The 24,798-nt window shown below is 38.8% G+C and overlaps 1 protein-coding gene across 1 annotated transcript in view; it reads left to right on the forward strand.

Annotated features, from left to right (window-relative positions):
* Nucleotides 1-1,136: 1,136 nt before the first annotated feature.
* The window catches only part of SUSD5 (sushi domain containing 5), a 42,405-nt gene continuing 18,743 nt past the window's right edge, over nt 1,137-24,798 (forward strand). The window contains exons 1-3 of the mRNA XM_005485906.4: nt 1,137-2,079; nt 10,166-10,343; nt 22,338-22,456. Coding sequence (XP_005485963.2) covers nt 1,977-2,079; nt 10,166-10,343; nt 22,338-22,456 — 400 coding nt within the window. The 5' untranslated portion in view covers nt 1,137-1,976. The remainder of the gene's footprint in view (nt 2,080-10,165; nt 10,344-22,337; nt 22,457-24,798) is intronic.

Here is a 24,798-nt window from a genome sequence, read left to right on the forward strand (position 1 = left end):
AAAGTCATCATCTCTCTGACAAGTGTCAGGGAAACCTGGAGTTATTGCTGCAGTCATGGTAGGTCTCTGTTAATGTCTGTGAGTCTTGCTGTAATTACTTACTCAGTTCCATGGAATCTCTTTGCTGTCTCAGTGAAAGTGTCCACCACTTTTTAAAATAGGGACAGAACTATTGGTGTATTAGAGGGTTAAAACTGCATTTTATGCCATTAGCTACCTTGCTAATAAAAGAAACATAAATTCAATGCATGTTACAATTTTCTGTTTCCTTTTCTGTTATGTTGTACGTTCATTCCTGTTACACAGAGCATGGAGTTTCTGTTGACATAAAATGCACTTTTGTAGTTGTGTTATGCCTAGGTTAAGGTTGAAGTGAGAAACTTCCTATTCTTCTAATTTTGGGGGCAATCCTTACGAGTTACGCTGGCAAGGCAATGCAAAACAACCAACCCTGCTGCCCTTCCTATTCTTTGGCTAAACAGAAAATTCAAAGCTATCTAAAACCTATCTGCAAGTTTTCAGCCTGTAGATTCATATGCCAGTTATGGGTATACAAGAGAGGAAGAAGGCTACAATTCTTTTGAAGTCAACAGGATCAGAGCATCATCTTCCCAAGATGTTGTTTTAAATACTTCTACTGCTGTGGTGTTACTTACTTCCTTGAATTTCTTACACAGGAGTTCCTGAGCTTGAGTCATTTTTGTGAGACCGAAACCAACACTGCACAAGTTCATCATTCTCAGACCATGGCTGTAGCTGACTACACCTTGCCTTGGAGGACACCAGGACTTCTGGCAGTGAGAAGGGTCAGCTCCTCATTTCTGCTTCTGGTAGCTCACAGTTTCTTGCCAGACTGAACATTTCTGCCCAGCTTCAAATTTCTGAGGGAAAAAATTTTAAGAAGCTGAAATAAAAGCAAAATGGGATGGGAATATGAAAACAACATTTCTGAGCCCTGCTGAGTTCCAACAGCAACACAAAACTATTCCGTTTATATATTTAGCTAAGTAAATCCTGCATCACCACTAGTATGTTTTCTCTCATTGTGGGGGTTTCTTTTGACTTGTCTTGGGACAAATATAAGGCGAATGAGAATGAGGGACAGATGTCAGTTCTGTAAGTGCTAGTGGGAACTGGAAACTCCCTTCAGCAGCTGCTTTCAGAGTGCTCAAATCTCTTACCAAGCCCATTTATCTGGAGCAGGAGTGCTGACAGAGACCAGCTGATGGACCCCAGCTTCAAACTGCAGTTCCTCATGGCCGCCCCAAAGCTGGAATGTGAAACAGCAGGATTAATCCATCCCAGGGCTGCTCTTCAGGGAGGCTTGGTCACCAGGGTCCCGTGCCTTTGTCACCTGTCCTCAGCCCTCACCTGAGCACCATCACTCTTGCTGCAGCAGCCCCTGACCTCAGCAAGGCACTGCTGGCTGATTTTGTGTTGAGGAGAGGAAAATGCTCCCCACGCCTGCACCCATCCCTCGGGAGATGCACAGCCGAGCCCCAAACTCACCGGGAACCAGCACCAGCTATGGAGCTGCCCTTCTCCCTCACACAGGGATTGCTGCTGCTGTTGCTTGTCCTTTCCCCCTTTCTCTCTCCCTGCTGGCTTTTGCCTTTCCTCCACGGTGATCCATTAGGTATTTACGGGCAGGATAATGTGACTTTTCACACCGGCTCTCTGTGCGCGCTGCCCTGCAGACCGGGCTGGGTAAAGCCTCTCCCCAAGCCCAGCTGGCTGGACATCTCCCCCCACCTTCCCCTCCCCTTCACACCAGCCAAGCCAAGGATTCCTCTCTCCCTCCCTCCTTCTTTTTCCACCCCTCCCGCCTTCAGTGCAAACCCAAGACGCAGGATCCTGACGAGGGAAAGGGCTCCTTGAAATCATCACGGCAGACCCGGCTACGAGAGTGCAGAGGAGGAGAGAGAAAAAGCCTCGGCAGCCAACCTCCTGCAGCTGGGGGCTGTGGAAGCAGGGCAATGGCTCCAGGCTCTCAGAGATTCCCTCTCACCTTTCTCCAGGGCGTGGGATCTGTCTTCTTCTTCTTCTTCTTACTTCAGATCATCTCTGTTCAGGCTGATGGTGAGTCTCCCATTCAGTTTGGGCTGGGTTGCTATGGCTGGAATGAGGACTGTATGTTGAAATGTGTTATTGCAAAAAAGAAAAAAAAAACAAACCAACTTTTTTTTTTCTTTTTTTCTTTTCTTTTTTTTTTTTTTTTTTTTTTTAAATAAGAGGCTTAAATACACGCCCCAGTTTGTATTAGGAAACTTCTGATTCAGAGCTTTTTGAGACTTTACAAATATCCTGGGGTTAAGCAGAGAAAGGAAATAAGATCCCAGAAGGCTAAGATTATTTTATTACAACAGAATGACAGGATAGTGAACTTTCCAGAGGAAATAAGAATAAAGAAACAAAGCCAGAACACGACTAAGAAGGCTCAGCTATATTTTAGGAGACCTCTCCTTATAATTCAAAATACCTTTTCTCCAAAGATCTTTTCCATCTCCCCACTTCAGGTGTGTGATTTTATATGGGCAGGTACCTGAGAAGTGAAAGACTTTGATAACCTCTTCTGTTCAGTGCCACACACACACTGAAAATGACTGCCCACCTTTCTGTATATGAGCTTCATCTGCACTTCCCTGCTCAGGGATGTGATCAGGACATGGATTTGGCTGAAGCACCAGCTGCCAGTTACTCTGAAATGGGACTTTTTACTTGCTGATGGTGATCCGGAAAAGCTGCATCTCTTGAAAGTTTCCAGTAGCTTAACACCCTTTTAATGATTCAGCTCGTGATAATAATGATCAACTTGTCTGAGCTGATCATCATTACTTTTGAAACAACTGTATGTTTTCCTGGGACAGCAATGCTGGATTTTCCACATTTTTCCACTTTCACAGCTGCAATAGATTTATGCCCAATCTCAGGATTTTTTAATTCCAATACCCTAATCCTTTACCATTGACGTTTGCTGAATAATTCCAGACAACAGAACTTAAACATTGTAGGGCAATAAAAATCTCTTCTTATTTGTTCTCACAGTATTTTTCCTGTTTAACTTAAATTTCTTTCAGTTGGTGACAAAGTATGGCAAAGGAAAGGGAGAAAATTAATCTTGCCTGTATGTTTCTACAGCTTCGAGTAGAATGTATAAATATATTCCATTTATACAACAGAATCCTTTCTTGTAAAGTTTAAGCAGAGTTACATTTCATTCAGCATAAAGGAAAAGAAATGCATCAGACAACTGCACTATGTTGCAGTAGGCAAAACTGTGATTCTGTTTTTAGGATGTACTCCTTCCTCAGCAAAATGCCTTTGAAATGAGAAGAGAGGGGAAAAGCCTATCCATGAAAAAGGAATCTTCACAGAACTTGAGGGCGCAGGGCAGGAATAATAATTTCCCTTGCTAAGAAGGCTTCACCTGAAGATCCCCTTGTTATTTCAGGGGCACATTCCAATTTTTGCTATATCCATAAAACTAATGAAATTAACTTTTTGATTCCTAAACAAGCATCTTCTAAAAGAGACAGGGAAAAAAGTTGAAGATCATTTTAAGGAAGAGGTCATGACAGATTTTAATTGTCATTCAACAGTTTGTCAAATTTACTTCACGTGTGGTAAAACATTCTTAGTATGAAAGGCAGACTATCTGAAATACTTTACAGTTGTCAAGCATTATTACAATAATGTGGTTTGCAATTTTATTTAAATTCTATGTAGCATTATGAAAGATGTGTAAGTCTGCTATTAACTTGATCTTCAGTGGGTTATCCTAATATCAATATTTGAGGACACAACTGTAGCACTGTCCTATAAGCCATCTGGGTTAAAACAGAAGAAAACACTGTATACCAGCTTTAAAATTCACCGCTATGTATTTAAGAAAATCTGAGAGTAGGAATTAGTATTAATCCTTTCTTTTATAGCAGATTCTGGTCTGATCCAGTCAGAAATCACCTCCTCATTTTAAAGGTGTGGGTGAAAATATAATGGTGCTAGTTTCTAATACATGTTAATGTCACTTAAGTGCCAATGTTCTGAGTGACACATACGTGTTTGTGTATTTTTCATTTTTAACTGAAGATATCTGACTGTGTTGCAAACTGCTAAAGGGATTTTGAATATGTCTTGTAAAAAACCTGTGAAATTCAGACTGGCCCCTGTTACAGTCAAACCTCTGCAACTGGTTGCAATGTATTTCCTTAAGGAAGACTTTCACTTTATTATCTCTCACAAAAATCATGACAGGGAGTAGGCAATAAAACTGACAGCTGTTGTGGTCTGGTGAAGGTGTAAACCTTCAGAGCTTAATTGATCTCTCTTGACCATTACTTACCATGGCACATATTGCTGTAGCACAAATAGGCTGCAGAAATACCCAGGCAAATGAAGAAATAAAATATAGCTCCATTTCACTTTGCAGCTTTTTTCCCCAGTTGAAATGATCTTGCTCAAAGCTGTTCAGGTCCAGGTCAGATGGACAGAAGACTCCCCAAGGGCTTGTTCATACTCTGAGGTACCATGGTGTGCCACTGCCTGTGCAGTTACTGGAGAATAATATGTGTTATTGTGGCAGTTCTCAATTGTATCACTGCGAATTCAGGAGGTTTAAATTGTTTTCCATTTGCACTGGAATAGGAGAACGAGGATGTGACTTCCTGAATCCTGCACAGGAATTGCCTCCACTTTTTTTGCCTCCCTCTTTTTGTTTTTCCAAGGCTGCTAAAATACCCACACTTATGAACCATAGTTTTCTGCAGAGTGCTTGCTCTGAGACAGGAGAGGGTGATGGCGATTCATCCTCTGTACCGAGACACTCCTGAAATGAAAAATGTGCTAATTTCAAAGCTTCACTAATTGTGCCAAATTGGAGCTGCTCTGTTGGCTGAATTTGGATCACATGGAGTCCTATTGGTCGAGCCAGTAGTCAGCAGTGTCCCTGCATAGCGCCTGCAGAGGTTGCAGGTGAAAGGATGCAGAGTCCATGAAGCTGGGCACAAACAGGATCTGAGAGACATGCCTCTAACTAGAAACTGATGACATCCAAAGTAGGAAAGCCCCTCTACTAAAGTATTTAATTTGGCTTGTTTTGCATCCTTTTTTTTTTAAAGTAAGGGGAAAAATGTATGGTTTTTTTCTTCAGTTCTCTCTTGACACTCACATTTCTGTAGCAGATGTCTACACATTTCATTCTCCTGCTTACAAAATAACACACATTCACGGGTAAACAATTCCAACTATTTGGTCCTAAACTGTCCAGTAAAATCAGAATTTAGGCTCAAGCTGGGTTTAGCTGATGGAGAACTCAAAGAAGACATCTTGATTTTGCTATTTTTCTGATGATGCAATATTTTTTTAATTGAATAAGACATCATTCACTGTTGTTTCTCACAGAAATAAACTACACATTTGTGAACACTAAGTAGAATTAGTAATTAGCCAAATCTCTGTCTGCAATTCTAGAGTGACTGGATCTTCCACCTTTACACTTACAATCAAGATACATTGTTTCACATATCCATAGAAATTAAAATTAAATTTCTCTAGAAGCACAGAAGTGACCTTTCCTTCCTCTGCTCTCCTTCATCTCAATTTGAAATTTTAACATTCAATTAAAAATGTATCAGACTCCACTTTTGCACATCTTTCACCAAATTTGTTTTGTTGAAACTTAATCAGTTTTATTATTTGAAATAGGAAGTGTCATGTCGTGAGGTCAGCACACTGGGCATACCTTTTAAAGTGCTTTCATTTTATATTATTTTTGAGGGATGTTCTTACTTGAAGGTATATTTGACTATGCAGTTTTCTGATCCTTCTTCAAGCATGATGCAAATCCTGCTGAAGACATGGGGAAACTTGAATTCATTGAGGTGGGCTTTGAGCTGTGCCTGTGCACCTCAGAAGAACTTCTTGTTGTATCTGTTTCTGTAAAAGAATAAAACAGCCAAACTCTTTTCTTGATAACCAATAGAATTCTGTTAAACCCACTGATCTTCTGTAAAATATGAAGAAACAGCTTTTGGACTGGTTTTATTTTTGAAGAACTCCTTTTTTTGCACTTCCACATATCTGATTGTAGATGACTTAAGAGACATTGAAAGCATTATGAGGATCAGTTGTTAGAAGCTGAGTTTGGCAAAATTTGGAGCTGGAAATAAGGTGGAGTAAGAGTAATGAACCATTGGAACAGTTTACTATAAAGTGTGCTGTAAATTCTCCATTACTTGGAGGCATTGAATCATGACTGGATGCATGTTAAAAAGACAATCCCTAGTTCAACCATGAATTTTTGGACTTGATGGTGGAATTACAAAGGGAAATCTACAGTCTAGTAAGGCAGGAATTCAACAAGGTGATAAAAATGATTCCTAGAAGCCCTGAGATCTATGTCTCTGTGGGTATGTTTTCAATCAGAATACAGTGGGGTACTCTTAAGTAAAAACTATAATGATCTATTGTAAAAAATAACTAAAACATTCTCAGTAAATCAAAATATAATCAATATTCTGTAATAATAATGATCAGATAATGGTAGAAGATAGCAATCTAATATAGGCTAGTTATTAAAGAGGAAATCTGTTTTGTTTCAAGCATGAATTTTTCATGAGAACTCTGAATCCCACTGACAAATAGAGGTTGGAAGAATGATGTCTTATTATTTATGCCTCATCATTGAAGTGAAAAGCTTTATCACTTGCTTCAAATGGGAATCTAAAAGAATCTCACTGTGACAAGAATCTTTTTCATTCTGAACCTGCTAAACTCAACATGCTCACTATGCATCCTGAGAAATACTACTTTGCATGGATTTTTAGCTTAATCTTGAAACCAATGGGACTCTCATTGTTTAGAAAAGCTCCAGAAAAGTGTGTCATTTTGTTAACAATTTTCCACTCCCCTGTGGAGGTGAGAGTGTTATGGGAAACGAATGTTACAGGGCAGAAATGAAGTGACAGAGTTGAGAGGGAGCTGAGACACAATGACTGCTCAAAGGTGCCACAACCAAAGGCATACTGCATTCTTCATGTACACATGATCCTCCAGCCTGTGTCTTATGGAAATACAGAACAGTCTCACATTTAAAACAGAATGACAACACATATCTTGATACTCTCTCAGAGATAAGACTGATTTCAACCACCCCAATATAAAAAAATGACAGCTATGTCATCAAGTATAAGAGACGATACTTTTCTAGGAAACATTTCATTACAAGTAGGACCAATAGAAATGTTACAAATAATTATCCAGGACCCTTAGATTCTCTTAGACTGAAAATGATGCCACTTTTGAGATTAAAAGTGAGAAAAATTTAATACATCCATATGATGTATGTTAGCCATGACACTATAAGGTGCAGAATTCAGTGTTGCAGTCTTTTTTGTTTAAAGGGATTTCCTGTTTTCATGTGGTTTTGTGGTTTTCCTGTTACCATGCTAGCATGTCTCCTGTATTTTTTCTATCAATGCCCCTCAGTAATGTGACACATCTCAGGATATTGAGGACTCAGCTATTCCATTGGTCAGCCACCTGATAAGTGAACTTTGCTTGCTATTATATTTTCTAAGTGAGAAATTAGACAAAACAAAGGGCACATCTTGAAAACTGGGCAGATAGCCAGAGAGCTTCTAAAAGTTTGAAGAAAAATCACAGGTTGGTCTGGTAAACAGATTGGCCTTCTTTACCCACTTCTAACCAAATTCTGTCTAACCAGAATTTCCTATAAAGTAATTCACTGTAACTTCCCAACCTGTAAGTCTTTCCTAGCTCACCTTATAATTTACTTGTTTGTATAATTAGATGGTCCCAGATACCTTTTCAAAGGACAAGACTCTGTTGGCAGCATCTCCACAGTCTCTAGTAAAAAGTTAGTGCATCTTATGTGCTAGCAAAGAACATAGCTGTAGTCAAGGGGAGCTGTCTCAGCCCCTGAGATAGGCTAAACTCCTTTAAAAATGTAACTCTTGCTCACTGGTAAAACAACTAAATCATTAACTAATTGTATCTAGGTGGAACTCAAAGCTTGATGATTTTCCCTTCTTTAAGGTTTCTGAGTGAAATACTAATAGCTAGAAAATAAGGGTTATGTCATGTCAAAATAACATTCATGATTTAATTTAGATGTTATGCAAATTTGCCCTGTATGTCTTTGACAGTGCACCTCAATCCTGACAGTCTAAATGTAGAATGTGGACAAGTTTTTAGCTGGGACAGAACCTGTAAATCATTACACTTAATCCCTGTTTTCCTTTAGGAGCAAAAGTTGTTTTGCCACTTAAGAATGGCTGTTCAAAGCCATCACCTCTCTGTTTATACTGTCTCCCTAGGCCATGCACATTTCACTGAGTCTGTCGAGGCTTTGGAAAAAGGAACCACATCAGTGTCATGTGCATTATTTGGGACATGTTGTAAAGAATCCTGATGTTTGTGTACTCAGGGATGTAGAGGTTTGCTGCTTTCACTACTTTGTGTAAAACCCCCTGTTCTAATTACACTTAATGGTTTTGATTACAGTGGAGAATTCAAAGACAATGTAACCTAGTGGTTATCACACTGACCAGTGTTTCTGGCTCTATTCCTTGGTCAGCTACTGTTAACTGCCTCAGGAAAATCACTCTGGCTACTCTGAATTTCTGCTCCTTCTCATAGCTGCTTGTCCTGCTTATTTGAATTGCCTTTTTCCCAAGTCAGGATGACTTCCTGCTGGGCACATAGAATTCCCATCAAAGTACGAGTCCTCATCAGGACATGTCTACCCTTGTTAGCTAATGTAAACACAAATTACATGTTTGCTGGAGGGAAACTACATTTTTTGATGTAAGGACTGTGATTCTTCTAGTGGGTGTAGTTGTGCACAAGTGAGAACAGAAAGCTGTCGGGGGCAGATCTACCCTGTATAAGTTGCCTGTATTTAGGATTAAAATCAGATTTACCAATTTGTTGAAGGAGTATGTGGTGAGAGTGGCACCTGGTACAGAACCAGGCTGAATCAGTCTGAGAAATTCCCAATACTGGTCAATATCTCCTGTGAGTGTGAAGCTGGCTACATAGCAAACACTGGGTATGTGCTGGAAGTTATGCATTCCTGTAACCACTACCATGAATCCCCTTTGGAAATAAGACAGAAATAAGAGTTTCCAGGCATTTACTGAATGAGTGGTGCTTAAAAAATTTCTTCCTGCAACTGCAAGCAATCTCAGTCTGTACCTTTGAAATCTAGGAGGAATTCTGTGGGATGTTATCACATCCTTCAGATGTGATAGAAAAAAAAATAGTTATGTCAAATTAAATGTCAGCTGCAAAGTGTCTCATTGTTTATTTCTTTTACTGGAGCACCCAGCTAATATGTTCATTCCATAACCCAGTAACTTCTCAAACTTCATTGCCAAAACCCCAACTGACCTGTTCCCAGTTGCCAAAACCTCTAACTTGCACCCTTTCAGCTTTCCTGGTATTAGATAAATTAAAGTAAAACAAACTGAACTGAAAATAAAAATAACACAAAAAATGTTATGCTAAATATGTTCTCATGCTCATTCAAAATAATAAAAAGCCTTCCATTAATAAAAACTCTATCTCTCTTTCCAAAAAGACATGATAATGAAGCAGTCTGCATTTAGACACCAGATGTCATGGAATGACATAATTTTGATTTTAGAGAGTAAGTGTAAATCTATTTCTGATGTGGAAGGCAGGGCTGCAAAACTGGCTTTTAGGCATGTGCTTACTTTATGGATGTAGCTGTTAGAGAGTAACTGTAAAATGTTTAGTAATGGATTCCAGCATTAGTAGCCTACAGGAGCTGTTCTTTGTGATTTTAACTTTATATGTGCATATGAGAGAGTGTCATGCTTTACCTCTCCAGATCTGAAGCACAGACCTACAGAGGCAAGGCAAGCTTCCCCTCTGAGTTAGGAATGACTAGTGCCATTCTTGCTTTTCCTGCGGTGGACAAAATTAAAAGAAAAGCTGTCCTGATTGAATTAGGCTTGAATTAGGCTTTCCAAAAAAAAAAAAAAAAAAAAAAAGGTGGGCCATTAAAAGAATCTTAGTAAAAGCAGGAAGGCTTTATTTGGTGATAATTTGCAATATTTCTGTTGAATATGTATTGAGTACAATTCCATGATGGATGACATGTCCTTTCTTGGTGTTGCAGGGAAAGTGTTTGCACTTGAGTCCAAGAACAACTCTCAGGGTCTGGATTTAGCTGAAGCTGAGAAAGCCTGTGTTGACCTGAGTGCTCGCTTAGCAACTGCAGAAGAGCTGAAAAGGGCTGTTCTGGACTGTTCTTTTTCTGGCTGCACCACAGGATGGCTCGCCAGTGGCTCTGCTGGGTAAGGACAACAGCATAACACCTTCTGGGAACTATGAATGATGGTTGTCAAGCAAGTTTTCCACCTTGACTAAGATTTGCTGAAAAACACTGGCCACAATTCAATCACCATGACATACAGCTAAATTGGCCACTCTCCCCCAAGAATTAGTTTTTTACAGCTAATATTGCAGGTGCACAAGTATTCATCAGTCTCACATTATGATTTCACAGATTTGATGCAATTTCCTGTCCCTGGCCTGTAGTGGGGTGCTGAGCCCTAAAGAGCCTTGCAGGACACATGTCCTTGCTGAGGACACAGTGCCAGAATTGGTCTCAGTGCTATTCTGCAGTCCTTCAGAAGCTCAGCAAACAAAACTTCTCATGGGAACCACGTGTCTGTCTAAGATATTGATGCATGGCTGAGCTGACAATAGGCATGTTCAAAAGGGCACAGAGGCACTTAGATATGGTAACCCACATGTGGTAGGGAGTTTGTTGGGAAAGCCCACCAGGGAAGTGACATTGTCCCTCAATGTGTTTGAGGCAGCTCAGGTGACTCAACGTGGCACTAGGCTGAGCTTTTCCTTGCATGAAGCACTGTTGCCTCTGTAGATCCTAATTTAAAGCAGGAATGCTAATAGAGGGAATGTCTTCCCTAGTGTTGAGGGAATATCTGATGTCACTGAAGCTGGCACCATACAGGAATTGCCCAAAAGGAGTATATCAACTCTAGTTTCAATGTTCGATGAGGATTAAGCTTTGTTTTATGGAAAAAAAGTTTCCGAACTTAAGCATATTATTAGGTTTTGTGACAGTTGCCAGTTATTTTAAGTAAACATTGGTGTTTCTGTATTTTTAGTAAAAAAATTTCCAAAGGATAGAAAAATACTACTATTAATGAAATATTACACTGAAATTATTTCAAGGAAAAGCAACCATTTTCCCCAATTGTATTTTTTCCAGGTGAAAAAATTGTTTGAAAACTTATTTTTATGTTAAAAAAAATATTCCAGAAATGTCACAGGATAAAAGACAGCGAACTAAACCCCAAAAATCTTTTTTCCCAAGACAGTTGCTGACATGTCTTGCAGGCTGACAAGCCAGGAAAACCATATAACTGTAAGAACTCCATGGCAAAGTTGTTGCACGGGGTCTTTTTTATACAGCCTTTGTATTCTGGAAGTAAGGATGGGTGGGAGGAGAAATCATGGCTTTTTTATCTAAGCAATACCATTAGTTAGTCCAGTGAGATCCTCATTTAATTGCTACAGGCACTGGAGCTGTGACTATTAATAGATCAGCTGTGGACTGAATATTTTCAATATCAAAATTGTGATAAAAACACATTGTAAACATGGGAAGGAAATGAAGACTTTTCATCCATTCTAACTTGCTGTACTCCATTCCCCCAGTAAACCTGTCCTTAGCATGGAAGTCTCTAAACTATTTATCAGAAAGAACCTTGTGGGGGCACATCAGCACACCATTGTTGTGCAGTCACCAGGTCTGACCTTCACTGGAAAGCTTCACTAGAGAGAAAAGCTCTTCAGAGCTGGAATTTTATACTCTGGGGCTATTTTACCCATGGCTGGGCAAGCACCAGAATGTATGTTACTTGGTTCGTTGAACTGGGTATTTTTGGCTCTGGGGAAAAATAGGAATTGTGTACTGCCTGAAAAGGCTAATCTGTTTTAACTGTAACTTAATGCAGCTCTAGAGAAGGAACTGAGCTATTGAGCTCAAAGAGTGCAAATGGGACAAAGCTGTTTAAGTTGAACAAGTTCAGCTCCAATACAGAGATTTACAGAGAAATTTAGATGAAAGGGTGAAATGATGCCAAAAGGAGTTCAATGATAATACATGCAGGAGGAACATGCAATCTACTTGAAAATATCTTTACAGGGTCTGATTTACCTCTGCCAGGTCAGGAAAGATATGAGGGCATTGCTACGGACAGCACAAAGAAAACCTCTGTCTGACTACAGCTGTAGTAAAAAACAGACAAACAAACAAACAAGCAAATGTTCAGCAAACAAAGAAATTGCTAGAGCGTTCATGGAATGGCATGAAAAATATGAAAAAGATATATACACGTAGGTCAGGGTAATAGCCTCCTTTGGAATATTACATGTATTGTTACAGTGTCTTGGGAAAAATACTAAAAGGGCCTCAAAAAAGGGCTCAAGAATGACTAAAGTAATAGAAAATCTATTAACAAGGAATTCCAATTATTTTACTAAATTATTTTTTAAAATGTACCGATTCAATACTTTGGGCATTTACTTGATAACTGGAAACATGACAGCAGGGATAAAGGATAGCTGGTACACAGAAAAACCTCCACACATCAGTTGATGTAACCCAGAGAAGGGAAAGCAGGCTTCACATCATGCCCACAAGTTAGAAAAGTATGGAAAATTATTTCCAAAAGAAAGGACTCTTTGCTGGGCACACCTTGTGTATTTATCTTGATGAAGCTCCACATCTTTGAATGATAGGTGACCTCCCCACATATGGCAGGTCCAGAACTTTTCAGGAATTTATAAGCTGGATCTAAAACCCTGGAATCCTCCCAACAGCTGACAGGCATCCAATGCAGAACACAGAGCTTCAGCTGAAAACTCTCCTGTATCCTCTTAGACTGTGTGCATCAGAAAGGAGACAAATAGAAGGGAACATGATAAAAATTCCTGATTTCAGGAAGAATGAGGTTTAGTTTATTTATTTGGTGCCTGGAAGATATCCCAATCTTTCCCCTGAGGAAAAATGGATCAGACATTGGCAGTAGAAGTAAACACAAGCAAATGATGTGATTGAAGCCATTTCAGTGTTGCAGATTTTCTGACATGCTTCAGCCTTCCTTTCACCACTTAGATTTAAAACTGAACAGGAGCTCTAGCAGACATGTAAGGACTTTTTCACTGCTAGATCCATTATCCAGGTTTTGCACAAGTCTGTGATTTGTTCACTTCTGATGGCTATTTATGGTTTTAGTGAGTAATTACAATCCCACTCCTGGTAAATATATCCATCATGTTGATTATTTTGTCCTTATAATTATTTTTACAGCCAAATCACAGCCTGGAAACCAGTGGGAGTTTCTCCTGTTGTGGCAGAGTCAGTGTGAGCATGTTTATACTGCTTGCTCTCTGGGCTATAGCTCTTCTGTGGGCAAAGAGGAGCATTTGGACTAAAGACCCAGTCCAGTTTGGGTGACTGTCAAATTTCTGATGACTGTCATGTAAATGCAGATCATCCATATTTAAATATGCCCACTTCAGTCCCTGCAATCTGGGCTAGCCCAAGCAGCAGGTCTTGATGAATATGAATCATTTCAACTGATGCAGAATGGAAATTGCTTAAACAAATAGATCCCTGCCAGTAAATCCAAAGGCACAATAAACTGGGTGGTTTTGTGGTTTGAGCAGCCTGAAACAGAACTTCTTTCACAGGAATAAGGGCATGTTCTTGTCTTTCCCTTGCAGTTGTTCAGGCCAACCCAATTGAGGGTTCAGAGCTCTTCACACAGACATGTCCCTGGCAATCCAGGGGCTTGGGAACTTTTTGAGAAGAGCCACTGACAAGTAGGCAGGGATAACTTCTCCCAGCAAGCCAGAAGTAAGCCCTTTACAAGTCAGTCCTGACATGTGTAACTTATAAAACATTGCACATTGTTGCATTTCAGGAAATGAAACATCGTTAGGCAAGTCTCATTTGTCAGATGAGCCCTAATAGCTATTTATACTAAAAATGACACTCTTATGACTTACTTGCATGTCAGACAAGTGAGTCAGTAAAACCATCAAGTGATCTGCCAGAATATAAATGAAAAAAAGGTGGCACAGTTCTCTGAAAGGCTCTCACTGCTATCTTTTGAATTCAGATGTCATGCTGGAAAACTTTGTGTTGAGTCTTCCAACACTGGGCAGCATGTCCTGTAGGGTTTTGACTTCTTTTCTGGGGTTTTTGAAATTTAGGAAGTGAACATGACACAATTGGTATTAATATCTACCCTGTGCAAACAGCCATTTATTTTAGAAATTGTTAAACATCCTCAACACCTTGTATTAATATCCCCACAGCAAATTTACTCATTTCCAGTGCTTTTGTAGGATGGAAAAGCTGAAGCTGTCCTATTCCCTATCCTGTTCCTTATTTGCCTGCAAAGAGATGGAGCCATGTTTCTCTTCTGTAACAGCTTTGAAGCTCTGCACAGAATTTTTCTTCTATGACAGACTTCCTGCAGGGCTGTCAACCTGCTTCTTTGCATGAAATCCCTGGGCTGGTTCCTACCCAGTCCCTGGAGCATTTATTCCAGAGGGGATAAGTCTGGAGTGAGCAAGCAGAGTCAGCTAGAATAAACTCTGCTGTGAGAGTCAGAAGACAGAGTTTCTTTTCTTGGCTGCCCACAGACCAGGTGTTTGTTACCAGGAAAATTACTTGGTCTCTATTTTTCCTTCCTTTTGTTAGCTCTTTGGGTTTTGCACTGGCTGCTTTTGAATGTTTCTACAGTGTCAAACACAACAGAGCTCTCACTGCAGATGACACCAGTGGGAAATGTAATAATGAGAGTCAAATATGGCATTTCACAAGACTACCTACTTCTTTTTCTGCCTACTGTGTGGGACTTGCCCAGTACCTGACAGTATGGTATGAAAAGCACATTTCCTGGGAAAGAAAAACAGCAATATCCAAGGAATCAAATAAAGGGTCAGTTGCTAACCCTTGCCAGTCCTCTCATCTGTATTTGTAAAGCCCTGGGCTTGTGGGTCCCTTGAAATTCATCCAGGTGTACACACTTAAACAGGCCCTCTAGCTCTCTGCAGAGAAGCAGGTCTGGTGATGTGTCACTTTGGCAAGCTCTTGGTTTTATTTCAAGGCTGTGCTCTGCTGACTGGTGATAATGCACATGAATTTGCTCCCACACATGTCTTTGAGGCAGGTCAAGTAATTCCCTTCAAGAGAAAAATCCAGACATAACTGACAGGGCATGGTCCAAATCAAAATGCTGAAGTTGCTTATGAAATTGTCTGAGGAGGTCTTGGGCTACAGAATGCCTTCATGTCACAAACTGTAGTCCCACAGCTCACAGCTCATGTCATGACTTTGTCTTCTTGTCAAGCTGCTTCTTGTCAATCTTCTCATGCAAGGTAAAAACAAAGTAATTGTGTTTCAGGAATAGGGATCTCTACATAAAGCTCAGTCAGGAAACTTGAATTTAGGAAAAGGGCATGGCCAGCTTAGTCCAAGGGATGGTATCACTGAGCAATGTAGCCATGAGCCACTTTCCATCATCTTTGGGAGGAGAGAAGCAAATCTTTTCTTAGCACAACTTGGGACTGCAGCATGGACAAAGTATGACAGCTATGTTTCTTGTGAAAGAGACAGCCCAATCATTGAATAACTTTTTAGAAGATGTATTTTTTTGAGGAAAAGCACTGCACAAAAGAAAATACATATGTTTTTCGTATTTTCTAGGACAAGCACCCAAACCACCATCTGCTGGACTGTAGCATCACAGTCCTAGAGTTGCCATTTGCTAAGTGAGATATGACTCGCACTTTTAGATTGTATTTTTACTGGAAGGTGTTTTGTAACGAACTCAAGGGATTTAGCAAAACTTTAGCAAGCTTTGGCACAAAAGGCATGGGTTTGCTAGTGAAATTAATTAATGCCAGAAGGTTAGAAATCTTTCATAAGACCAAGGAAAAGCAGAATATTGAACAGGAAGACGACTTTAGTGATGGAGTAACAGAGATGGGATGCAATGCAACAGTATTTTATGAAGGCTATTAGGAATTTCTGCCTTAAACCAGCTAGAAAGGCACAGCAGGAGAAAGAGCTGGGTGCAGTCACAGAACACAGGACAGCAGTGGGCTTGTCAAAAAGTTAAATAACTCATCTAAAATTTGTGAGAAAAATGAATGTGATCATCCTAAAAGACATCCAGCAGCAATTCCAGGAGAGAGGGCAATACTGAAGAGCTTGAATGAGGCAGCAGTGGGACACCACCTGCCATAGTGTAATGCAATTCTCTGCAGCCAAACTCAGGAGGTATGGGCTAAGACTAGGATTAGACAAAAGAGGCACTTCTTTTATCAAAAGGGGATTAAAGGTGATCATTTGTTTATCTGAACAAATGAAGACAGAAGTGGGATATACTTATTCTTTCCAGATGTACAAGAAGTGCCAATACCAGGATTGGAACTTGCCAAACCGTTCTAATGAGTTTGATTTTCTACTTTTCAAAAGAAGTTAATGTATTTTGCCTTTTGTTTTTCTAGAATCACTGTAATGCTTTGTTGTATCTGAAAGCCTTTCCTCTGAGAATGAAGCTGTTTTGTAAATTATTAGCATTCAAAAAATATTTTTGTATTTTTTTTAAACCCTTTGGTAACTAATCAGTAACCTCTGTTATGAAAGCCATGGATTAAACTGGAGCCTGCAAAGTGAAATTGGGTAAAACCACCTTTCTAGTGATGCTTGACATGTCATTGAGCACCCAACTGGTCCAGGCCAGGAAGCAACATGCACTCCTTTGCACACACTCAGAATGCTCAAATTATATGTGCCAAGTGATGTTAGAGTAAAATGGCCATATAAAATCTTTCATACTAGGCTACAGTATGAAAGCCTGCATGAATGGACCATATTTATTTAATGAACAGAGGCCTTACTATTTCAGTAGTCATACATACAATTTTAAGCACAAAAGGCTGCATTTTGGTGTATATTTTTAAGAATCTAAAGGATATTGGTTCTGCCTTGGTAAGACCTCCTTTTGACATTTCCAGTGGCAGTATTGCTGTTGGAATGTCTTCATGTCACACTTAGCAGCTGCTTTCTTTGGGACACATCCAGCCAAAATTAGCCTCTATAGTTCCCAGGCAATGGACTTTCCAAAGCCCACCTGCACTCCCCTTCATGACTTTTCAGGGAAATTTTCTTCCCTTTGGTAATCATGAACATGTCATTTATATTTTATTCCTCATCAGAGCCAGCTTTGTAATTTGCAGTTTCCCAAAATACAGAGGGGAAAGACTAAGAATAAAAACCGCCTAGTTTGGCTCCCAGACTACTGTTGGTTTTTTTCTCTTACCTAGTTACTGAAACACAAACAGTAAAGCTGACCTATTAAAAAAAGAAAAAGCACAACATGTTGAAGACTTTTCTTTACCAAGAAAAGTGATGAAGTTTTAAACTTTCTAATTAGGGGAAGGTTTCTTATAGTGTGTTATCAACCAGACTTTCAGAGTGCCTCAACAAACATTGTTCCTGATCTTCTTCTGAGCTGCATATATTGCAAGCTCATACTACTATGAATCAATGTCATAAGACCATTCTGACTCAGTTCAGTGAATTTCAGTTCAGTGAATTTATTGACTAAGACTACAAAACCTAAAATCAACTGGTGGATAAAGCAGCAACTGGAAAAAATATCCCACCTACTGTTTTCTGATGGATCACACTTTATCATATAAACTCAGCTGTCAAATCCATATGTTTTAACTTGGGCTCACTGAAATATTTTCGAGTATTACAAAATTGCCTTGTGATTTTCTTAGAAAGCAAAATTATCAGTGGATACTACTATAAAAAAGGGTTACCATTTATATAAAAATACTATGTCTTTATTAAAAAATACTTTCTTATACATACATACATACATACATACATAAAATTTATGACATTAGATATAATTACAACAGTTCAGGCCTATAATTATCATATATTTATTAATACATATTATATTATGGCATATTATGGCATATTGTAAAATAAGTACTATTCATGCCAGCTTTTCTGCTATTTCCATCTTTGAGAGTGGAGCAAAATATAGCAGTTACTCATTCATTACATAATACATTAGAAAAAAATTTAAGCAGCACAAGACTAAGCAGAAGGCTTCTGGGAAGTCTGGTTCATACCTTACTGTGCCACATATTAGAATTTCTCTCTGTGTGTGCACATGATATCTGCAATATCTGAGTCATGGCACAGGAAAACAATGATCAGATTGGCCAAGCTCTGATAATTTTCCAAGGTGGGCACAGAAGAAGGAGTGTTAATTGTTCTTAGTTGGATGAATTGTATTGAACAACAGGAGTTAAGCTGAGGTTCAACAGAGTGCAGAATTCCTGGTCTCCTGTTTTCTCTTTTGGGGGAGAAGAGGCATCGTGAAGCAGTTTCTCCTTCCAAGCTGGGTAGTAGTAGACTAAGAAGATTCCCAGTATTTTGTCAAAGAAACAATGGAGACACTTTTAGGCACCTTTCAATTTTTCATCTGAGAGCAGGGGCTGTTGTCAACACCACCAACCACATCTTTATCTTACTGGATAACATGTGGTACTTTCATGGTCTATGGTGATAGTACTTCTGATTGGTTTTTATGCTGAGCTTGTGAGTTCATGACCATGTAAGAGTAATTTTCAAGGATGCACAGATGTTTCAGGCAGATGTGGATCACAGACAATTGTTATGGGTGATATGCTGTCCAAACTAAGTATGTTTCTTCTGAGCATGCCTGCCTTCATCAGAAATCTCCACAGAAGGAAAATGAAATCAAATCTGTTTGTTAACTAAAAGGCACAAAATCAAGCACTACACTGCTCTGAGCATCAGATGACATTATATGCTGAGAAATGAGCTTAGGTTCAATGAATGCATGAAATTATCCATAAATAGAATTGAATGTACATGACTGCATTCTTCTGAATGGCTGTGTAGGTGGATGTATCCCTTAAAAAGTACAAAGTTTGTGACATTCTCTCAGCCATGATGCACACCCCAGGGCAATAATTCAAAACAGTCAAGAAACAAACCAGGCAGCAACACCTCTCAGCAGGGCTCTGGAAAGAGTTGAACAGCTGTACAATATTTTTGCCTCTTATTTCAGAACAGCTGTGCTGCTGCTGAAGAAATTTCAAGATCTGATGAATTCTGAATTGGTAGTCATTTTTCAGTCATGAAAATTGTAATATTTAAAAGCATCACACTCTACCTTTTAGAACTGTGACAAAAGTTCACCTGTGTATTTAATCTCTAATTATAGATTAAAAGCTAACATTTTAGGATTTAGGGCAACCCTCAAGAACTCAGAGAATAGACTGTTAATGTGTATTTTTAGTCATACCTGAAATCCCACTGACTGCAAAGAGACTATTTCTATGTCATGGACATTGCAGGTCTGATTGACTCGCTACTGAGAAATGCTGAGCACTCTTGAAGCTGTGGCCATCAGCAGCAGTAACACCTTACTGAGGGTGTTTAAAGCTTGCAGGACTGAGCTTCAGGTGGGAAACAACTGTCAGAGAAGAAGGAATGAAAGAGATTAAATAGATATTTTCTTCCTTCAGTTTTTTAGAATCACAAAATCATTAAGGTATGAAAAGACATCTGAGATAATCAAGTCCAATCATTGACCCAGCAGTGTGTCTTGTGCGCAAGGCAAGATTTCTTTCAATTCATAAGAATTGCATTAGGATGCTTACAGCTTTAATCACATAAATTTCAATATGACAAAAATCCAAATTAAAGTCCTAAGTAGCAGATCCATGTAAATACACATAAAAGATCTTAATTTAAAGCCTTTCTTTATGTATAATGTTGAAACTATATGCAAGGTACATCTTTTTAAGTTTGGTCACACTGGATAGCATCTGAGATAGGTTCTTAAAATGAATTAGCTAATTGCTAAAATCTATCAGCTACAAACTTGCAATTTATTGTACAATATTTGAAAACAAAAGGTGAGAAAACTAGCACTTTAAATATGATATATTACTCATGAGCCAGGTATCCTGTTTTGGCAATGATCTCATTGTACCAAGGATGTGTCACCCACAGATAACTTTGTAGCCTGATGAAGAACTAATAAATAAATTACAGTGTTTTGGGCAGAAGCAAAATAGATAGACATAGAAATTGGAATTAGAAATCAGAAAATTCAAGGCGAGACTTTAAAAAATGTCTTCCAATTCTCAGGAATTTTAATCTTTGATAGAAAGTAGAAATGAGTCTGGACTGATTTTCAGAGACCAGAATTGTGTACTGGTAACAGTCTTCAAAACAAATTTGTTTTCTTTTTTATTTTCTTTTGTTGGTTTCTTTTCTTTTTTTTTAATTTTTGATAGAAAGAGAAAGCTTGAAGCCTAAAGTACAAAATTACAGACAAAAAGCACTTTTTTTTTTTTTGCAGTCATATAATTATTTGTTTAGTTAGTGTTGCAAGACATAACTGATCCAGATATCTAAGCAACTGAGTAATTATTGGAAAGATTAAGGTTGATGAGTTAATTTTTGAAGGGAAGCATAAGTGTCTCATTCTCATAGACCTTGTAAGACCCAGTGGAACAATATGTGAACATTATATGCATATAGAACATTTCTAATTGATGTCCTGATCCTCCTACTCATCTGAACTTATTTTAGCAGGTCAAGTTGCTTTTGTCTAACTGCTTAATTACTGATTTAGAGGTCACAGACTTTAAATCCATTAAATTATGAGAGAACTGGATTTAAAACTTGTGGGGACAATATTGTCCTTAAAAAGGGACTTTTTTGAAGGGATTATTTTTTTCCCCTCAAAAAATCAAGTGGAACTTTCTATACAAAGGAAACAAATTTGGTTTTAAATCAAGTAAAGGGGCTTTCAGCAGGGAATGACATCATGTTGTTTTCCAGAGGAGAAGTGTGGCAGGAACCATTCTGGTGCATATGCGTGACCACCACCATACGGCTCATTTCATGTTGACTTTGTTTGTTTGTATTAAAAGAACATTAAAGTTACATATTTAACTACTCAAAAGCTAACACATGCCCAAATGAAAATAGTCTGTACAACCATAATTCAGCCTATTTCTGTAAATCTCTAGATAACATTTAAGTGCATGATCAAATACTGGGTTTCCACTGGATCTTTTTCACTCTCAATTAATGGGCATTTTATTTTCTTTATTTTGGAGTCTTTTGTATTATTGGATTTTTTAAAATCTTTTTTTATTCCTCAGATTTAGTGGAGGACTGATGGCACATTAGTTCAACCATTGCAAAATACAAAATTATAAATTTCCTCCACTGGAAGGATTTGTTCTGTGGAAAGTGTTTTTATCTTCCTTTCACTAGAATAGCTGACTGTGCAACACTTCTACAATCTTGCTGTCCACAAAAATATAAACCCACACCATTAATGTCCAGCTGCAAAAATTTGCTCTGAAATTACTTTCCCAGCCTTTGTAACCTTGAATTTAACAGTAAAACCAATGTTTTCTACAACTCTCTTCCATTTGCTAGTTTTAAGCAGGCAGTACAGCTGAGAGAAGAGATAATTAGCAAACTCTTCATCATCAGCATCCACAGGGTTGTAAAACCCAATACAGACCTAATACCTTTCTTCAAGCCTATCAGGGACAACAGATTAGGTACTGCTGAGTACCAAACCAGAAGAATTGGAGTTTACTCAAAAGTATGAAATTGTTATTAAAAAAAAAAAAAAAGAAAAGCTGTTTTTCTTCTTTTTCTTCTATGGACCCAAGCTGAATTTTCTAAGTTTGACTGTGTTAGCTTTTGAGCAGTTAAATATACAACCTTAATGGTTCTTTAATGTAAATGCTAATAATTTATAAAATTTCAGATCAAATCTTGAGTTTCCCATTCATTTCTATCCAGGTGCCATCGCTGGGAATATATATTGCTGAACTGTGAGACCAAAATATTGACTTAATTACTCTGGGCATGGGTCTGATATTTAGGGGTATTACAGAACATAATAAGATAAACATCCTTTATTGCTCCCTATGCCTTGAACTGATCTACAGCAAACATTTTTCTAATTACTTCTATTTCTCCCTTGGCTTTTTTTCATAGATCTTCCCACACTACTACTTTATGTGCCAATGCTGTAACAGCTAAGGCTAAAGCCTGACTACTCTGATAAAAAAATCTCCAAATTTTACCTGCATGTACAACTCCAGAAGATTTCTGATTATTGTTTTCTTCTTCTTCTTTATTTTAGGACAATTATATGCAGAAAGACGGGCAGCAAACAGCAGAGCGTGAAAGCCATTGATGTTAAAATTGAAACCGATCCCTTTGTGAATGACCAATATGATGCTTTTTGTGTAAAGGATGAAGGTCAGCACTGCTATACTTCTGAAATAACATAGAGTCATCACTGTCTTGCAACATTTAAAGTTTTGCCTTCAATTTTTCTGCTGCTGAGAGAGAAAGGGGGAATGTTAAGGGATTAATCTTTGTAGTAATCGCTCACTGCAAGAGCCAACTGCTGCAAAGACATTGGTTGCAGCAAATAAATTGCATTGTCTTTTGTCTTTGCTGCAGTTTAGTGAGTTCAAACAGCACTACTGACCTGGCAGAACCCATTTTGGTGCTCACAGAACATACTTTATGGAAAGGAATATATCTGGCACCAATCTAATGGAGATGGCTGAAGCATGTCCCTTACTCAGCACTGTAGCTGACTGTAACACAGGTTCCCAGCTGCAACACACCACCCTGTTGTATATCAGTATACAACATTTGTATTCAAATAACTTCATTTAAACCTCATTTTAGTTTAAATTTGGTTTGGTTTTGGTGTTTTTTAACAAGTGTTGACAAGGCTGCTAGGGACGCTGATATATCCCAGATGATTCTGAAAACCAAATTATTTCCAATTTATGTCAGTGCTTAAATTTTTCAATATTTAAGTTCCAGAACCCACAAACGAAAATGAATTCTGGAGGCAAAAAGTAAATTGTTACTAATAGGTACATAAAAAAATTTGGGATTACATAAAGAAATTACATAAAGATTACATAAAGATTACATAAAGAAATTTGGGAACCCTTGAAAGAGATTGTTGATGGCCACAGTGAGTTTTGCATCTGATTTCCAAGAACAGCAAGGGTAAGCTGATGGCATTTACTGAGAAACAGTAAGTTCCCAGCACAGGGGGTCATTCTGATAAACTGTCAGTGGCAGGAGTGGGGATGAAAATATGGTTGAAGTGAAATGTGGCAGAGGTGATGCATATTTGATGTACACCAAATTGTTCTTTTTAGAAGGAATGACTTTAGCAGAGTTTGGCCATCCTCTCAAGTAACCCTAGTGATATCAACTCCAGGCTCCGTGCTGCTGCGAGCGATGCCAGCCCTGTCACCCAGTTGCTAATGTGGTCACACAAGCACCTTTGTGCTTTCTCCATGCTGCTCCTCACACATAGGACCAGCTCCCTGTAAACATCTGCAAAACTCTCTCATTGTCTTCCTTCAAACCTCTTTTGTCATCATCCCCCCCTGCCCCCCCTTGAAAAAAACCTTGCAGTGGGTTGGGACAGCTGTGGGATGCTGAAATCATTGCTCTGGCCACTATTGTTCCATTGTGCCCTTGTGCTCCCCTGTGTGCCCCCACCTGCTCCACCCGGAATGTTGGATCTGGGAAAAGGAACTGTGTTTACCTTTTGGGTTTGGCTGCTGCTCACAGTAAAGGGGCAGACAAGAACATAACCAGACAAGGCTATGCTGGAAAAGAGCACTACATGGGACTGAGAAACTGCATGCTTTAAACTCTGGGGGAATTCAGATAATTTGCAAAGAGTGTACAAGTTGTGAAGAATTTGTTTTGTAGAAGAGAGGGAATTTTCTGATGACAGAAAGGGATGATCATCCCACTGCACTCAAGCAGCCTTTATGTCAGAGATGAGCTATTTGTTGGGTGCAGGGAAAACTTGGGACTCTCAGTGTGAGATCAGCAAGCTTCATTTATTGAAGAGAGCATCAGACACTTATACAGCAAGTAATAAGCTCATGAATATTCTGCAATTAACACTGTCCATTGGCCACACTACAACATCAGCTCTTCCCCATTCCTTAGGGGTTACATCTCTCTTTTCTCATGTCTCTTTCACTATTTGTTATCATACTACAACTAAGCCTAAAGACACGCTATCTTGCAGGTGCAAGACTTAGGATGTGCCACAACCTTGTACTTTTCCAATTCTTAACTACTCTCTCAACACCTTTACACACAGAAACATTTCTGGATGACTCTAAGGTTCCCTCTTCCTTAAATATATAAAAAAATTGGGATGCAAAGCCGATGTTTGAACAGAAAGACTTAAGTGAAGTTGTGTGGCAGAGCCTGGTTTACAGCTGGTATGAAAAGAGCAAAATCTGGAAAGGAAACGGCCTTAGCATTACAACAGTAACACACAGAGCTGTTGGCTGATGAAAGAACATCCTCAGGGATGCCACTTCCAGTTTTAGCAAATATCCAGTAAGAAGCAGCAAGAGTAAACTCTGCACCGCAACCTCACACACAGCATATCTGTTCTGATCTTATGTACATAAGCTAATAACTACACATCTAAGTTTGGATTAATAAGTTGTTTCTTACTTGAAACCTCATGAATATTTTTTTTTTAGTCTTAGAAAAGTGGACATCCCTTTTTATCTATACATTTGCAATTATAATAT

This window comes from Zonotrichia albicollis, chromosome 1, assembly GCF_047830755.1.
Source record: "Zonotrichia albicollis isolate bZonAlb1 chromosome 1, bZonAlb1.hap1, whole genome shotgun sequence".
Classification (NCBI taxonomy): domain Eukaryota; kingdom Metazoa; phylum Chordata; class Aves; order Passeriformes; family Passerellidae; genus Zonotrichia; species Zonotrichia albicollis.